Source organism: Rattus norvegicus, chromosome 2, assembly GCF_021556685.1.
Source record: "Rattus norvegicus strain SHRSP/BbbUtx chromosome 2, alternate assembly SHRSP_T2T, whole genome shotgun sequence".
Taxonomy (NCBI): domain Eukaryota; kingdom Metazoa; phylum Chordata; class Mammalia; order Rodentia; family Muridae; genus Rattus; species Rattus norvegicus.
Window position 1 is genome coordinate 44,744,243 of NC_141535.1, and position 12,578 is coordinate 44,756,820.

At 38.2% G+C, this 12,578-nt stretch overlaps 1 protein-coding gene across 17 annotated transcripts in view; it reads right to left on the minus strand.

Moving 5' to 3' along the window:
• Nucleotides 1–2,489: 2,489 nt before the first annotated feature.
• The window catches only part of Gpbp1 (GC-rich promoter binding protein 1), a 67,256-nt gene continuing 57,167 nt past the window's right edge, over nt 2,490–12,578 (minus strand). For 15 of the 17 annotated variants that reach the window (XM_087618130.1, XM_087618116.1, XM_087618142.1 and 12 more), the window contains one exon: nt 2,978–3,472. In XM_087618130.1, the coding sequence (XP_087474256.1) occupies nt 3,314–3,472 (159 nt within the window). In that variant the 3' untranslated portion in view covers nt 2,978–3,313. 17 annotated transcript variants of the gene reach the window in all.

Sequence of the window (12,578 nt, forward strand, 5' to 3'; positions counted from 1 at the left end):
GCATGGGGCTAGCTAGAGAGTAGCCTGCATTAGCATGGGATGGAAAATCCATTTTTGTTATTTCCCACTACAGGTGTCCTCCATGCTTCCATAAACAGTAACAACAAATTCGCTGAGTCACCAAAAAACTATCAAAACAACGAAACTCAAACACAAACTCCACAAAAAGTAAAAAGAAGGGGAAAGGGAGAAGAGAAATACAAAACCAGATGAAAACAGATGTGGGTATTAGTTGGGAACTGAGACTAACAATACATGGAAGAGGAGGAGGAAATAATAGGAAGGAAATAGGACCAAAATACATCATGTTCATGTAAGAAATGTCATAATGAAATAATGTCTAATATATCCTAATAGAAAGTATTGAATATCATAAAATATTCAACTTGTATAGGTTACATCTTCTAAGTAAAGAAAAACTAATAATTATAAAATCTATTACCTAGGCTAAGTAATGAACTATACAGTCCCAAATACTGAACAAAGGATTCCGGGTTAAAATGACCCCGGCTCTACTTGGAATACACTGCTATGGCTAATGCTACTGTTCAACCTCACCCATGGAAACAAACAGAAGAACCAAAGCCTCTGCACTACTTGGTTCTTTTACAGATTTTGCTATCCTTACAAAGCCCTCTGCCCATGGCCTTTCCAACTGCTACCATAAGCTCAGAAAATCTTCCCAAAAGCCAAGCACCCAGTTTCCAACTGCTGATACTTTTAATTTCCATAAATATATTAAATTCAAATAAACATAGAAGTATAAACTCAAAAATAGCAAGATTGGTTTATGATAGAAGTTTTATGTTAAAATTTAGGCTGCTGGAATGTGTGGTTTTTAAACCTTAATTTTGCTAATATCCATAAGCATTGTTAGGCTATTATAATTCGTTTAAAATTTACAGATAACAAATGAATCTTGAGTGTGACTTAAGAAAAAGGAAGAAAGGCTTCCAATGTCAGAATTCCTTTGGGCATACCACAATCTCTTCATAAAAGGTTTTACAATATAGACAGAAACTAGGAAACTAAGCTGGAAAAGACAATTGAAAAATTGTTTAATGTGAGATTTGGATTAGCTTATTGGGTGAATTTAATATACTTATGGAAATTACAATCTTTCTAAATCTATATCTTAAATTCAAACAAGATACATTTTTTGGAATGCTATTTTAAGTAGGATTACCATAAGGATTCTGCTCATTAATTACAATTTATACAAGAAATCCAAGAGTGAGGAATCAAACACTTAGAAAAAGTTAAGCCCAAAGAAATTTGGGACAGTGCGTTTTTGTTCAACACCTTGATTGTGGTGCTTTGCAGAAAATGAATATTCAAAGGCAAGTATTCAAACTGTGCGAGCCTGACAACCATGAACTAAGTTCTGTTCAACAGTCCCACACTACACCTACAATTTAACCATTCTGCATTTGTAGGCTCTCTTTTTTTAATTCAAACTGATTTTAAAAAGTTTTTGACTCAAACTTTTACTAGAAGCCAATTCGTTAGACAGCAAGTTAAAACTATGATGCCTAAATACTCTTAAATTATATGTATATGTGTCCATCCTCTAATCAAACGTGCTTACGCCATCACTTTATGGGTAGAACATCATATTTATAAAACACTAATTATACTAAGATACAATAAACATTAGCTAAGAGCTACCTAGACTGAAATAAAAGCCAAAGAATTGTCTAAATACAAAAATGCCCCAAAACAAGTTTTCATTACCCTATTTCACCAGCTTTGTCATACTATCCATTAGGTACCCTTGTAGCTGATAAACTTAGCTTTTCCGATTTAGAATGGATTATGGTAAACTCCAAAATAAAAGGCCCATTTTTAAAAACCTGTGTTTAGTATTTTGTCATACTTATCCTCAAAATTTTTTATGAGAGATAAATGTAGTGGGTTTTTTTTTTTTTGGGGGGGGGGTTAATTTCTCCATTACCCTAGCGTTGGCAGGAAACAAAACAAGAAAACAGTAAAGCCTAGCTTATGGTAAAAGCTGGGGACTAATGTGAAAACAAATAAAAATATTGTAGCCTTTTGAGATAAAAGTAAGTTCTTAGAAAAAGACCAGTCTGGCATAAAACTCCAAAACCATCTGGCCTATGACTACTGTCTTTATAATAATACTACACTGCATCCCTTATCAGGTACCTCACAACTACTTGCAATTCCAGCTCCAGGGGACCTTGCCTCCTCATATGCAGAATATACTGATATGAGATTGGGATAGAGGAATAAAAGCACCTGAGAGTAAACCAAGCTTGAAAATCAGTTACAAACATATAGCTCTAACATACTATCTAAACAAAAAGATTCTAATTTGATGTGCAAATGAAAATAGTCAACTTTCTCCAAATATCTTTGTGAAACTGATAAAATGTAAGCTTTTTCTAAGCTCAAAGGAATTGCATTTTAACAAAGAAATAAAGCATGTATAGAGACCAGTATCTTGAACACTCCAAAGAACAACAATATTCTGAAAATCCAGTTTATTTTCCATGTTGTGGACAGATCCAGTCAGTGATCAGGTTTTCTGCATGTGTAATAATTTATCAAAATAAGTTTTCCCACAACTTTTCCAATCACCTCTGAAAATCCTGATCTGACAGTATACCAAATAAAGCTCTGGACAAGCACCTCCTAAAGCTTGGAAGAACGCCCGGCACGTCTCCTCTCTCGCACTCACTGCACTACGAAAGACTAAAGAGAAATTTGTTCTGAAAGGTGACTTGCTTAGTACAAGAGTTGAGTTCAAGAAGTTAATGTTTTAGTGCACTTTGCTCCAGTTTTAGCCAACATGCTACATTTTCCTTTTTGCTGTTGCTTTGTTTTAGGGGGAAGTGGGGTGAGGAGGTGCACAAAGTAGAGTTGAAGATTTCCACTGTTGGAAAAAGAGAGGACTCTGCAAGCAAAACTGGAAGCTGCCTTGTACCTTAAGACCTGAACATTTTAAGACAGAAGCTTTGCAAAACATTACACAATTTTTTATTATTAAATGAGAAAATCTCATTTGTTACATCGTCACATTGCTAGTCAAGAGAAATGCTGCAGTGATGAAGAAAGTCAATGTTGGATCAACCAAAGTCCTCATTTCTACAACATTCATTTACAAAGAAATAATGTTCAACACAGCCCAACACAACATTCTTGGTTTTCTTCATATTGAAGTCCCCCAAAAAAATCATCTTCTAATGGGGTAGGTTCACTACATAAATTATAGTTCTTCATTTTTACAATTCACCCCAAACTGCATGAGAGATGTATCACACTAAAATTTCTAAAGCTGTGAGGAAATCCTTCACACATCGTCATCATCTGATGTGTCACTGCTACTTGTCTCTGTGTCATCATTCTCAATTGTGGGTTTGAAAGTGCTGTTTTTCCAGGGTCCAAACTTGAAGTCACAGATCAGGCCGTTTTTCAAAATACCATTTTTTCTCAGACCATTCTTCTGTAACTAAAATGTCAAAAACAAGCAAATTAATTTTATCCCCAAAATTACTACATTAATAAACATAATCATGATCATAATAAAGTTTTCATTGTATCTTATCCTGAAAATTCCAGAAGTACATCAAACGCCCATAATGAAATATTTCAATAGTAACAATTGACCAATGTATTCTAAAAAATATCTCTAACAAAATTAATCTAGTCTTAGTTGAGCATGATAGCCTAAATCTGCTAGCACTTTATAAAAGACATGGAGATCTTAAATTCAAGGTAAACTCTAGCTACATAGAATTCCAGGCCAGTAAGGCAACATAGCAAGACCTTGTTACAAAATGGAAATTAAGCCGGTAGGATTTGCTGAAGGAGGCAGAGGGAGATCACAAAATGGAAATTAAAATCCATTATTTGAGTAAAACAAACATTAATGACCTGCCAAACAAACAGCTACTATAAAACACTAAGAACAGAGGTATTGGAAATACAAAGAGTAGGTGTGACTCAAAACTGTTACACTAAAGCTGTAAACCTTTCCAAACTGTTGTTGTTTCCATAAACACTGTCAGGTGCTATAAACCAGCCACCAGACCTAAACTAACAAACCCAGCAGCTGGTTTTTTCGGCTTTATAGAATAAGTAACACTAAGTGTTCATACAAAGTGTGAGTCGTGTGAGTCCTATGACTAACCAAGCAAATTCAGACCTAAGAAAAAAGTCTTAATACCCAAACTGTGGGGGGAAAACTGAACATGATGATAGTGGTGGTGGTGGTGATGATGATGATGATACACCGAGTCAAATATCATCTCTCAAAAAAGGAAAAAGACACCCTAAATTAAAAGTAACATAAAACTATAAAACTAATGACAACACATATTAACTCAGAAATTATGAATTTCTCTCATGAAAGACATTAGGCTAGTTTTCATATACACAGTTTCTAGAGATAAAATTCAGCTACACACATATAGGCACTGTCTATATGTTTTATGGATGAGAAAGTTAATTGTAAGAATTTCTATTCAAATCCAAAGAGCTATAGTCAGTCAGTCAGTCAGTCAGTCAGTCTCTCTCTCTCTCTCTCTCTCTCTCTCTCTCTCTCTCTCTGCCTCTGTCTCTGTCTCTCTCTCTCTCTCACGCACACGCACACGCACACGCACACGCACACGCACACTCGGTGGGGGGAATACAGGGAGGGAAGTGCTTGAAGGGAAAGTTTCCCTTCCCGTTTGATTCTCTTTTTCTTTCATAGCATTTTCTATCTTGATTTAATTTTGTCACTCGCCTCCCACCACTGAACACATCCATTTCTAATGTTCCCAGCCACCATGACACTTATGTCTGGTCCCTCTCTGAAAAAAATGTTTCTTCTCTATACATCAAAGTTCTATTTTTACTTCACACAATTTATGAGTCAGTATTATCTTATCTGTCACAAGCCAAAAAATCATCCATGGGGGCTGGAGAGATGGCTCAGTGGTTAAGAGCACTGACTGCTCTTCCAGAGGTCCTGAGTTCAAATCCCAGCAACCACATGGTGGCTCACAATCATCTGTAATGAGATCTGATGCCCTCTGCTGGTGTGTCAGAAGACAGCTACAGTGTGCTCACATATATACAATAAATAATCTTTAAAAAAAGTTGTCTTCAGGGGTTAGGGATTTAGCTCAGTGGTAGAGCGCTTGCCTAGCAAGCGCAAGGCCCTGGGTTCGGTCCCCAGCTCTGAAAAAAAGAAAAAAAAAAAAGAAGTTGTCTTCAGAATTCTCTAGTCTGCTGTAAGTGAAAACAGAGTTTGGGAGATCTGTGAAGGCTGGCTTGCATTTGTTTCCACGGAGAAAAATTAAGTACATTAAACAAATAAGTCTTTTTAAAAAAATCATCTGTAAAGAACTCCAATGAAAACAAAATCTGAGTATGCTGGTACACACCTGTGTACAGGTGTGTGTATATATGTCAATGCATGGGGCAGGTGTGCATATCAAGTATCCTCCTCAATTCTTCCACATTCATTCCTTCATGGAACATGAGGCCTATAAAAACTACAAGTTCTGCCTGTAACATGCAGTGGCAAAGAAATGAAGATTGTGAACTTAAGGCCAACCTGAACTACCAAGTCAGACCTATAGCTGAATGGGCTATATCCAGATACTATCAACCACATAAATTAATCAATTAATCCATCATCTATCCACCCATTCATTCATAAACACTCAGCTTGCCAACAAATCTATCTTTTTTGTTACTGGCTCACATGTGTGCTCAAGGGTGTGCCTATATTTCAATGGATGTGGTGGGTGGAGGATGATGCCAGGCACCTTCCTCAATTCCTCTCTTTTTTAAAAGGGCCTTTCTTGGTATGTACACCCTGAAAGAAATTAGCCAAAAAGTACAAAATACATGATATAACCCACAGACTGAAAGAAGTTTAACAAGAAGGAAGGCCCAAGTGAGGATGCTTCAATCACACTCAGAAGGGGGAACAAAATAATCACAAAAGGCAGAGGGAGGGAGAGATGTGGGTGGGAGAGGGGAGAGGAAGGGGAAAGAGAGGACAGGATAAGGTATGGGGGAGACAGAAAAGATGCCCAGAGGGCCAGGAGAATGAATTAAATGTGGATGACCTTATCCAAAATGCCCAACAGTGGGGAGAATGGAACCTGAAGAGAACACCTCCAGAAAAAAGACAGGGCCCCTAAGTTTGAGGGATGGGATCACCAACTCAACTTCAAAATTTCTGACCCAGAATTGTCCCTGTCTAAAAGAAATGCAGGTACTAAAAATGGAGCAGAGAATAAAGAAAAGGCCATCCAGTGACCAGGCTAACTTGAGAACCCATTGCATGCCCAGGCACCAAATCCTGACACTATTACGATGCCGTGTTGTGCCTTCAGGAGGGTATCGTGGCTGTCCTCTGAGAGGCTCTACTGCCAGCTGACTCAAACAGATGCAAGAGACTTACAGTCAACCACTGGACTGAGGTTGGGGACACCTATGGAAGAGTTAGAGGAAGGATTAAGGAGCTGAAAGGGATGGCAACCCCGTAGGAAAATCAATAGTGTCAATTAACCTGAACTCCTGGGAGCTCCCAGAGACTAAGCCATCAACCAAACAGCAAAAACGGGCTGACCCCGCCTTCCCCACCCCCATACACATATGTAGGAGAGGACTGCCTTGTCAGGCCTCAGTGAAAAAGGATGTGCTTAATTCTGTAGAGACTTGATGCCCCCAGGGAATGGGGACAGGGGGACCCTCTTAGAGGCAAAGGAGAGGGGGTAGTGGTGAAGAGCTCTGGAGAGTAAACTAAGAGGGGGAGCAACATTTGGAATGTAAATAAATAAAATGAGGGGGGTGTCTGAACCTGGAGTTCTGCCTCACTCTCCAGCACTGAGATAAAAGAACGCACTGCTATGTCTGGCTTTTTTCTTATGGAGGTGGTAGAAATTAGCTCTTCATGTTTGCACAGCAATCACTTTACATCCCCTCAGTTCCAAATCTTATCGTTTTATTCCTTCTATTTTCTATAAGCTTGTGCATCCTCCAGAGACATCTAACAACATTTTAAAGCCTTTTATTTAAATCAACTCCTTTTTCCTTCTATACTCCTACTTATAAATATTATTACATTTCGGTATTTCAAAATCCTGATGCTTGTAATTCAGGTAATTTTATTCTCAAACACCACCTTACCTTACCCCTAACATTTCTCTAGTGTAATCTATAATTGCTGCAACATATTCCCAACTTAACAATTTGATTCTACGCTCAGGATCTATACTTACAATGTATACTTTTTAAGTCCACCTCCTATCTTAACGAAATCTTTAGTGAACCTAATAATGAACCTGTAATGAGCACAACCCAACTCCTGATTTGACATCCAAGTCCTTCCTATTCTGATTAAGGGTTAAGTAAAGCAAGTAAGCCAGCCAAACATGGGTTCAAATTCTACTTGTTCTACTCATAAACTCAGAAGCTATAGTTTTCTCATCTATCCAGCAGTGCTAATAATAGTATCTACATCCTAACAACTTAAGGTAGCATTTTAAGGAAGCACTTGGCATGGTACCTAGTGGGAATTATGAGCAAGTTAACAGCACGCTGTGTTGTCACACTGTATGTCACTGGTCTCGAATTCATAGTATGCAAAAATAGTATTTTTGTGACAGTTAGGTATTTTATTATCAAAAAGGTTTAGCTACCTGCCTCAGTTGTCACACGGTTTTAAAGTCAATTACCTTGATAATATACTATCCTCAGAATACTATTCATAGCAAGGGTACTCAGTACATTTTTTTTAAAGATTTATTTTATATATGAGAGTACACTATCACTCTCTCTGTTTTCAGACACACCAGAAGAGGGCATCAGATCCCATTACAGATGGTTGTGAGCCACCATGTGGTTGCTACGAATTGAACTTGGAACCTCTTGAGAAGCAGTTAATGCTCTTAACCACTGAGCAAGCCATCTCTCCAACCCTACTCAGTACATTTTAAATGATGCTTTTCTTTAAACTCAAAATAAATTGTCCAAGCTGGAAAGTAGCTTAGTTGTTGAGCACTAGCTTAGTAGCATGCACTGTAGAAAGAAGCTCAGTCCTAAGGACAGAAACTAGATGGGTAAGTGAATGCCAGGGGCCTGAACTGGGTATAAAGACAAATAAAAAAAAACTCTAGATGGTGATGAAACTGTTCTTCTTGAGTACTATCAATTCATACAACAGGGCAAAAACACTCAACCATCTGAAGTGAAATTCTGTATGTAAAATATGTACATGCTCAACAAAAAGAACTAGAAAAGAATAAAATTATGTTTGTAGAAGACAGTGTTAACAGACAATCCAAAAACCAACATCCTCCCCATCAAGAAATACTCTGAATTTAATATAACAAGGTTATAGTATATAAAAATCATCATGGAAAAGTCAGCTGTTTCTAACAGTGATAACTCAGTGAAAACTGTTTAGAAAACAATTCCATTTATATAATGATTAAAGTTCACAAGGAGGTTTAAAGACTGATATACTCTAAACCCACACCAAAACATCTATCCTATGCTCATAGTTTGGAAGATTTAATTGTGCTAGGATATAAACATTACCCCAAATGTTTACAGATCCAATGCAATCCCATTTGAATCAACAGTGGCATTTGTTAAAGGGCAGAAGGAAAGGGAAATCCAACCTTCTAGTAGAATAGGGAAGGGCAGACAAAAGAAGGTAAGGGTTGCGTAGGGATCAAATTCACTATATACATGTATAAAATTAAACAATGAAACCACTAGTTATGTAATTTACATACATTAATATAAAAGGTTTTTAAGATAGATATAGAGAAGTCAGAGACAATGGTGGCATGCACTTTTAATGCCAGCACTTGGAGGAAGAGGCAGAGGCAAATGGATATCTGAGTTTTAGATCAGTCTGGAGACTCTACAGATCAAGCAGGGATCTAACAGAGAAACCCTGTCTTGGGAGGGGAAGAAATGATATATAAAGAGAAAAGAAAATTCCCTATAAAATTTTCATGGAAGATAATCTTTTAAACAATCTTTTAAAGCAAAGTTAAAAGACCATACCTTCTTGACTCTCAAAACTCACCACAAAAATAGTTATAAAAACAATTAGACAGAACTTACAGATGTGGGGCATTTGCCTAGCCAGCACTGCCTAGTGATCCTCAGCACTGCATGAACTAGGCATGGTACACAGAATAAGCCTGCTATCTCAGCACATCAAGAAACCTAACTAAATTTGAGGTCATTCTCCCTAACTACAGGAGTTACAGGGCAACCAGTGCTAAAGACTGTCTTAAAAAGAAAATGACTCAACCCGACATGGACCAAACAAATAGCCCAGGAAGAAACCTATGTGTATATATACTTAGCTTGGGTACCTGTTACCTATCTATTTACTTTAAAATGTTTATAGCACTTGGTAGAGGGAGGGGCATCAGACAACCTTAAAGAGCTAGTTTGGTTTCTCTGTCCATTAAAGGGTCAGACTTAAGTTACCAGACTTGATGGCAACTGTACCTATCTGATGAGCCTTCTATCTCACTAGGCCTGCCCAGACCAGAAGTTAGGGACAGACAGTCTTCAATAAACAGTACTAGAGAAAGGATACTTATGACTGTTACATCTTTGTTTAAGTAGATTAAACATCATCCAGGAGATATAGTTCTGGACTGTTAATGAAAATGTTTCCAGAGAGGAATAACTAAATATTGGTGGTACCATTCCATGAACTGAGAGTGAATGAATAAAGGGGAAAAGGAGAAAGCCAGCTGAATACCTGCATTCTCCTTCCTCCCTTTCCTCGTCATTACCACAATCAAATTACTCATGCCACCATGCCTAACCACCCAAAACTGGGCCAAAATCACCTTCCATCCCTAAGTTGCTTCGGTTAGCACTGGGTCATATTAACACACAAAAAGTAACTTAATCCCTAATGAGGTTGGACCTTTACTGTATACTATTATTAACAGAAAACCTAAACACGGAGATCTAAAACTTGAAAGATACAGATGAAAAACTTCAGAATTTTCATCACAAGTACAAGCACCTAAAGTCTTTTTTTTTTTTCCTCCCAGAGCTGGGGACCGAACCCAGGGCCTTGTGCTTGCTAGGCAAGCACTCTACCACTGAGCTAAATCCCCAACCCCTTAAAGTCTTTAAAAAAAAAAAAAAAAAAAAAAAAAAAAAAAAGATAAATCAGGCAAATCAAAATGTTTTCGTAACCTGAGCTACAATCAAAGGCTAGGTTGTGTTTGACCAGCAAGCACAAAGCTCCAGTCTTGATCCTGCCACCATCACCCGTCCCTCCAATCAGGATAAAAAGGCAACCCACAGAATGGGAAAAAATATTTGCAAATCAAGTATGTAATAGAAGTTAAATGTTTACAGCATATAACAAACTTTTACAACTCAATGACAAAAAAATCTGATTTTAAAAACTGGCAATGGGGCTGGAGAGATGACTCAAATGGTTAAAAGTACTGGCTGCTCTTCCAGAAGACAGAGGTTCTAATTTACCCACATGGTGGCTCACAAACATAGGTAACTCCATCTCTGAAGGATTCCATGCCTCTGCTGACCTCTATAGGCACCAACTGCAAGCACACGAGCGCGCGCGCGCACACACACACACACACACACACACACACACACACACACACACACACACACACAGATAGAAGGGAATGGAGGATGTTTCAGTGATATGACATAGGCTGGATTTATTATATATGATCTCCAGCATGGAGTGGATGGAAGAGTGAGCTTTTTAAAAAAAAAAAACATTTGAACAGAAATTTACGCAAAGAAGTTACACAAATGGATTAATAAGCTCATGAAAGATGATCAAATTACACTGTGGTGAATTGAATGAGTACCCAGACTCATAAATTTTAAAGTCCCCAGCTGAGTTTGAAGATTAACAAGTATAGCACTGTTGGAGTACATGTGCCACTGGGAGTGGGTTTTGAGATTTCGTTCTCTGCCCCTCTACCCTCCTCTTCCCCTCCCCATCTTCTATTTTAGTCTAAGACTGTAAGCTCTGAGTTACTGCTCCAGTACAACCATGCCTACCTGCCACCATGCCCCTTACCATCCTCATCATGAACCCTAAACCCCTGAAAGGATGAGTTCCAAATAAACTCTCCCTTCCGTGAAGTGTAGTTGGTCATAGTTGTTATCACACCAACAGAAAAATAACTAAGACACTAGTCATTAGAGAAACATTCACCAAAACTACTGAGTTACCAACTTATACTGTAAGAGAAGACACAGAGAAAGTTTCTCTACAATGACCTAATGATGAAGCGAAACTAGAATTCTTGTGCTATTAGCAGGAAGTGTAAAATGGTATATATTCCACAGGGAAACAGCATAATGATCTCTCAGCTTTCTTAAATTGTATTTCTAAAAGATTTATTTTGTTTAATGTGCACGTGTGAGTACTTACATGTACATTTGTGCACTATGACATGCCTAGTCCCCAGAAAAGGCAATGTGATCCCATTACTGGAGTTACATGCCTATAGGCCATGTCAGATACCCACCCAAAGTGAGTACTTGGAAGTGAACATGGGTCCTCTGCAAGAAGCTCTTAACACTGAACCATCTCTCCAGCCCCTAAATCTATTGACCATAAAATGTACATGTGATGACAGAGGACATGTTTTGTCCTACCCAGTAGGTCCTAGGGATCCAACTCAGGCTGTCAGGCTTTGTGGCAAGTACCTTTATTTACTTAGCCATCCCGTAACTCCTAGACCTTTACTTTTTTAAACTGTGTCTCTCAGTCTGTGTGTCATACATGTATACAACACATTTGTTAATTCACTTGTGATCAGTTATATCCTTCCATCATGTGATTTTTCTTTAATTTATTTATTCTTATGTGGTGCTTTGTCTGCATGTGTATTTGTGTGGGGAAATCAGAACTATAATTATAGGCAGTTGTGAGCTGTCTTGTAGGTGCTGGGAACTGAGCTCAGTTCCTCTGGAAGAACAGCCAATGTTCTTAACTACTGAGTCGTCTCTCCAGCACACCACCATGTAGATTTTGAGTATCCAAAGGCAGGTTGTCAGGTTTGGTGGTAAATCCCTTCACCTACTATCATAACCTGGGCCCAACTTTTTTGTTGGGAAATTGTAGAGATGGCTAGTAGTGATAGTTGTCCAACAGCGAAAATACATTTAAGCGACAGAGAGACAGACATACAGATAGACAGGAGGGAGAGACAGAGAGAATGAGAATATGTGTGTTTGGTTGCAGGAGTGAGTATGGGGGGGTGGTAAGGGAGGGGAGGCTGGTAAACTAGTAAATTTTATGTGGTTTTTTTTTTTATACAATTTGGAAGTACAATGAGAATAAAGTCCACACTCAAGTTATTATGGCTGCTTCATGAAAGACTCCAAAGTATTTCGGCAATGTTTCTAAAGGTCATAGTACCAACCATAATATTTCTATATAGAAATAAGTTACAGGATGGAGAGATGGCTCAGCAGTTAAGAGCACTGCCTGCTCTTCCAGAGATCCCAAGTTCAATTCTCAACATCTACACAGTGGCTCACAACCATCTGTAGTAGGATCCACTGCCCTCTTC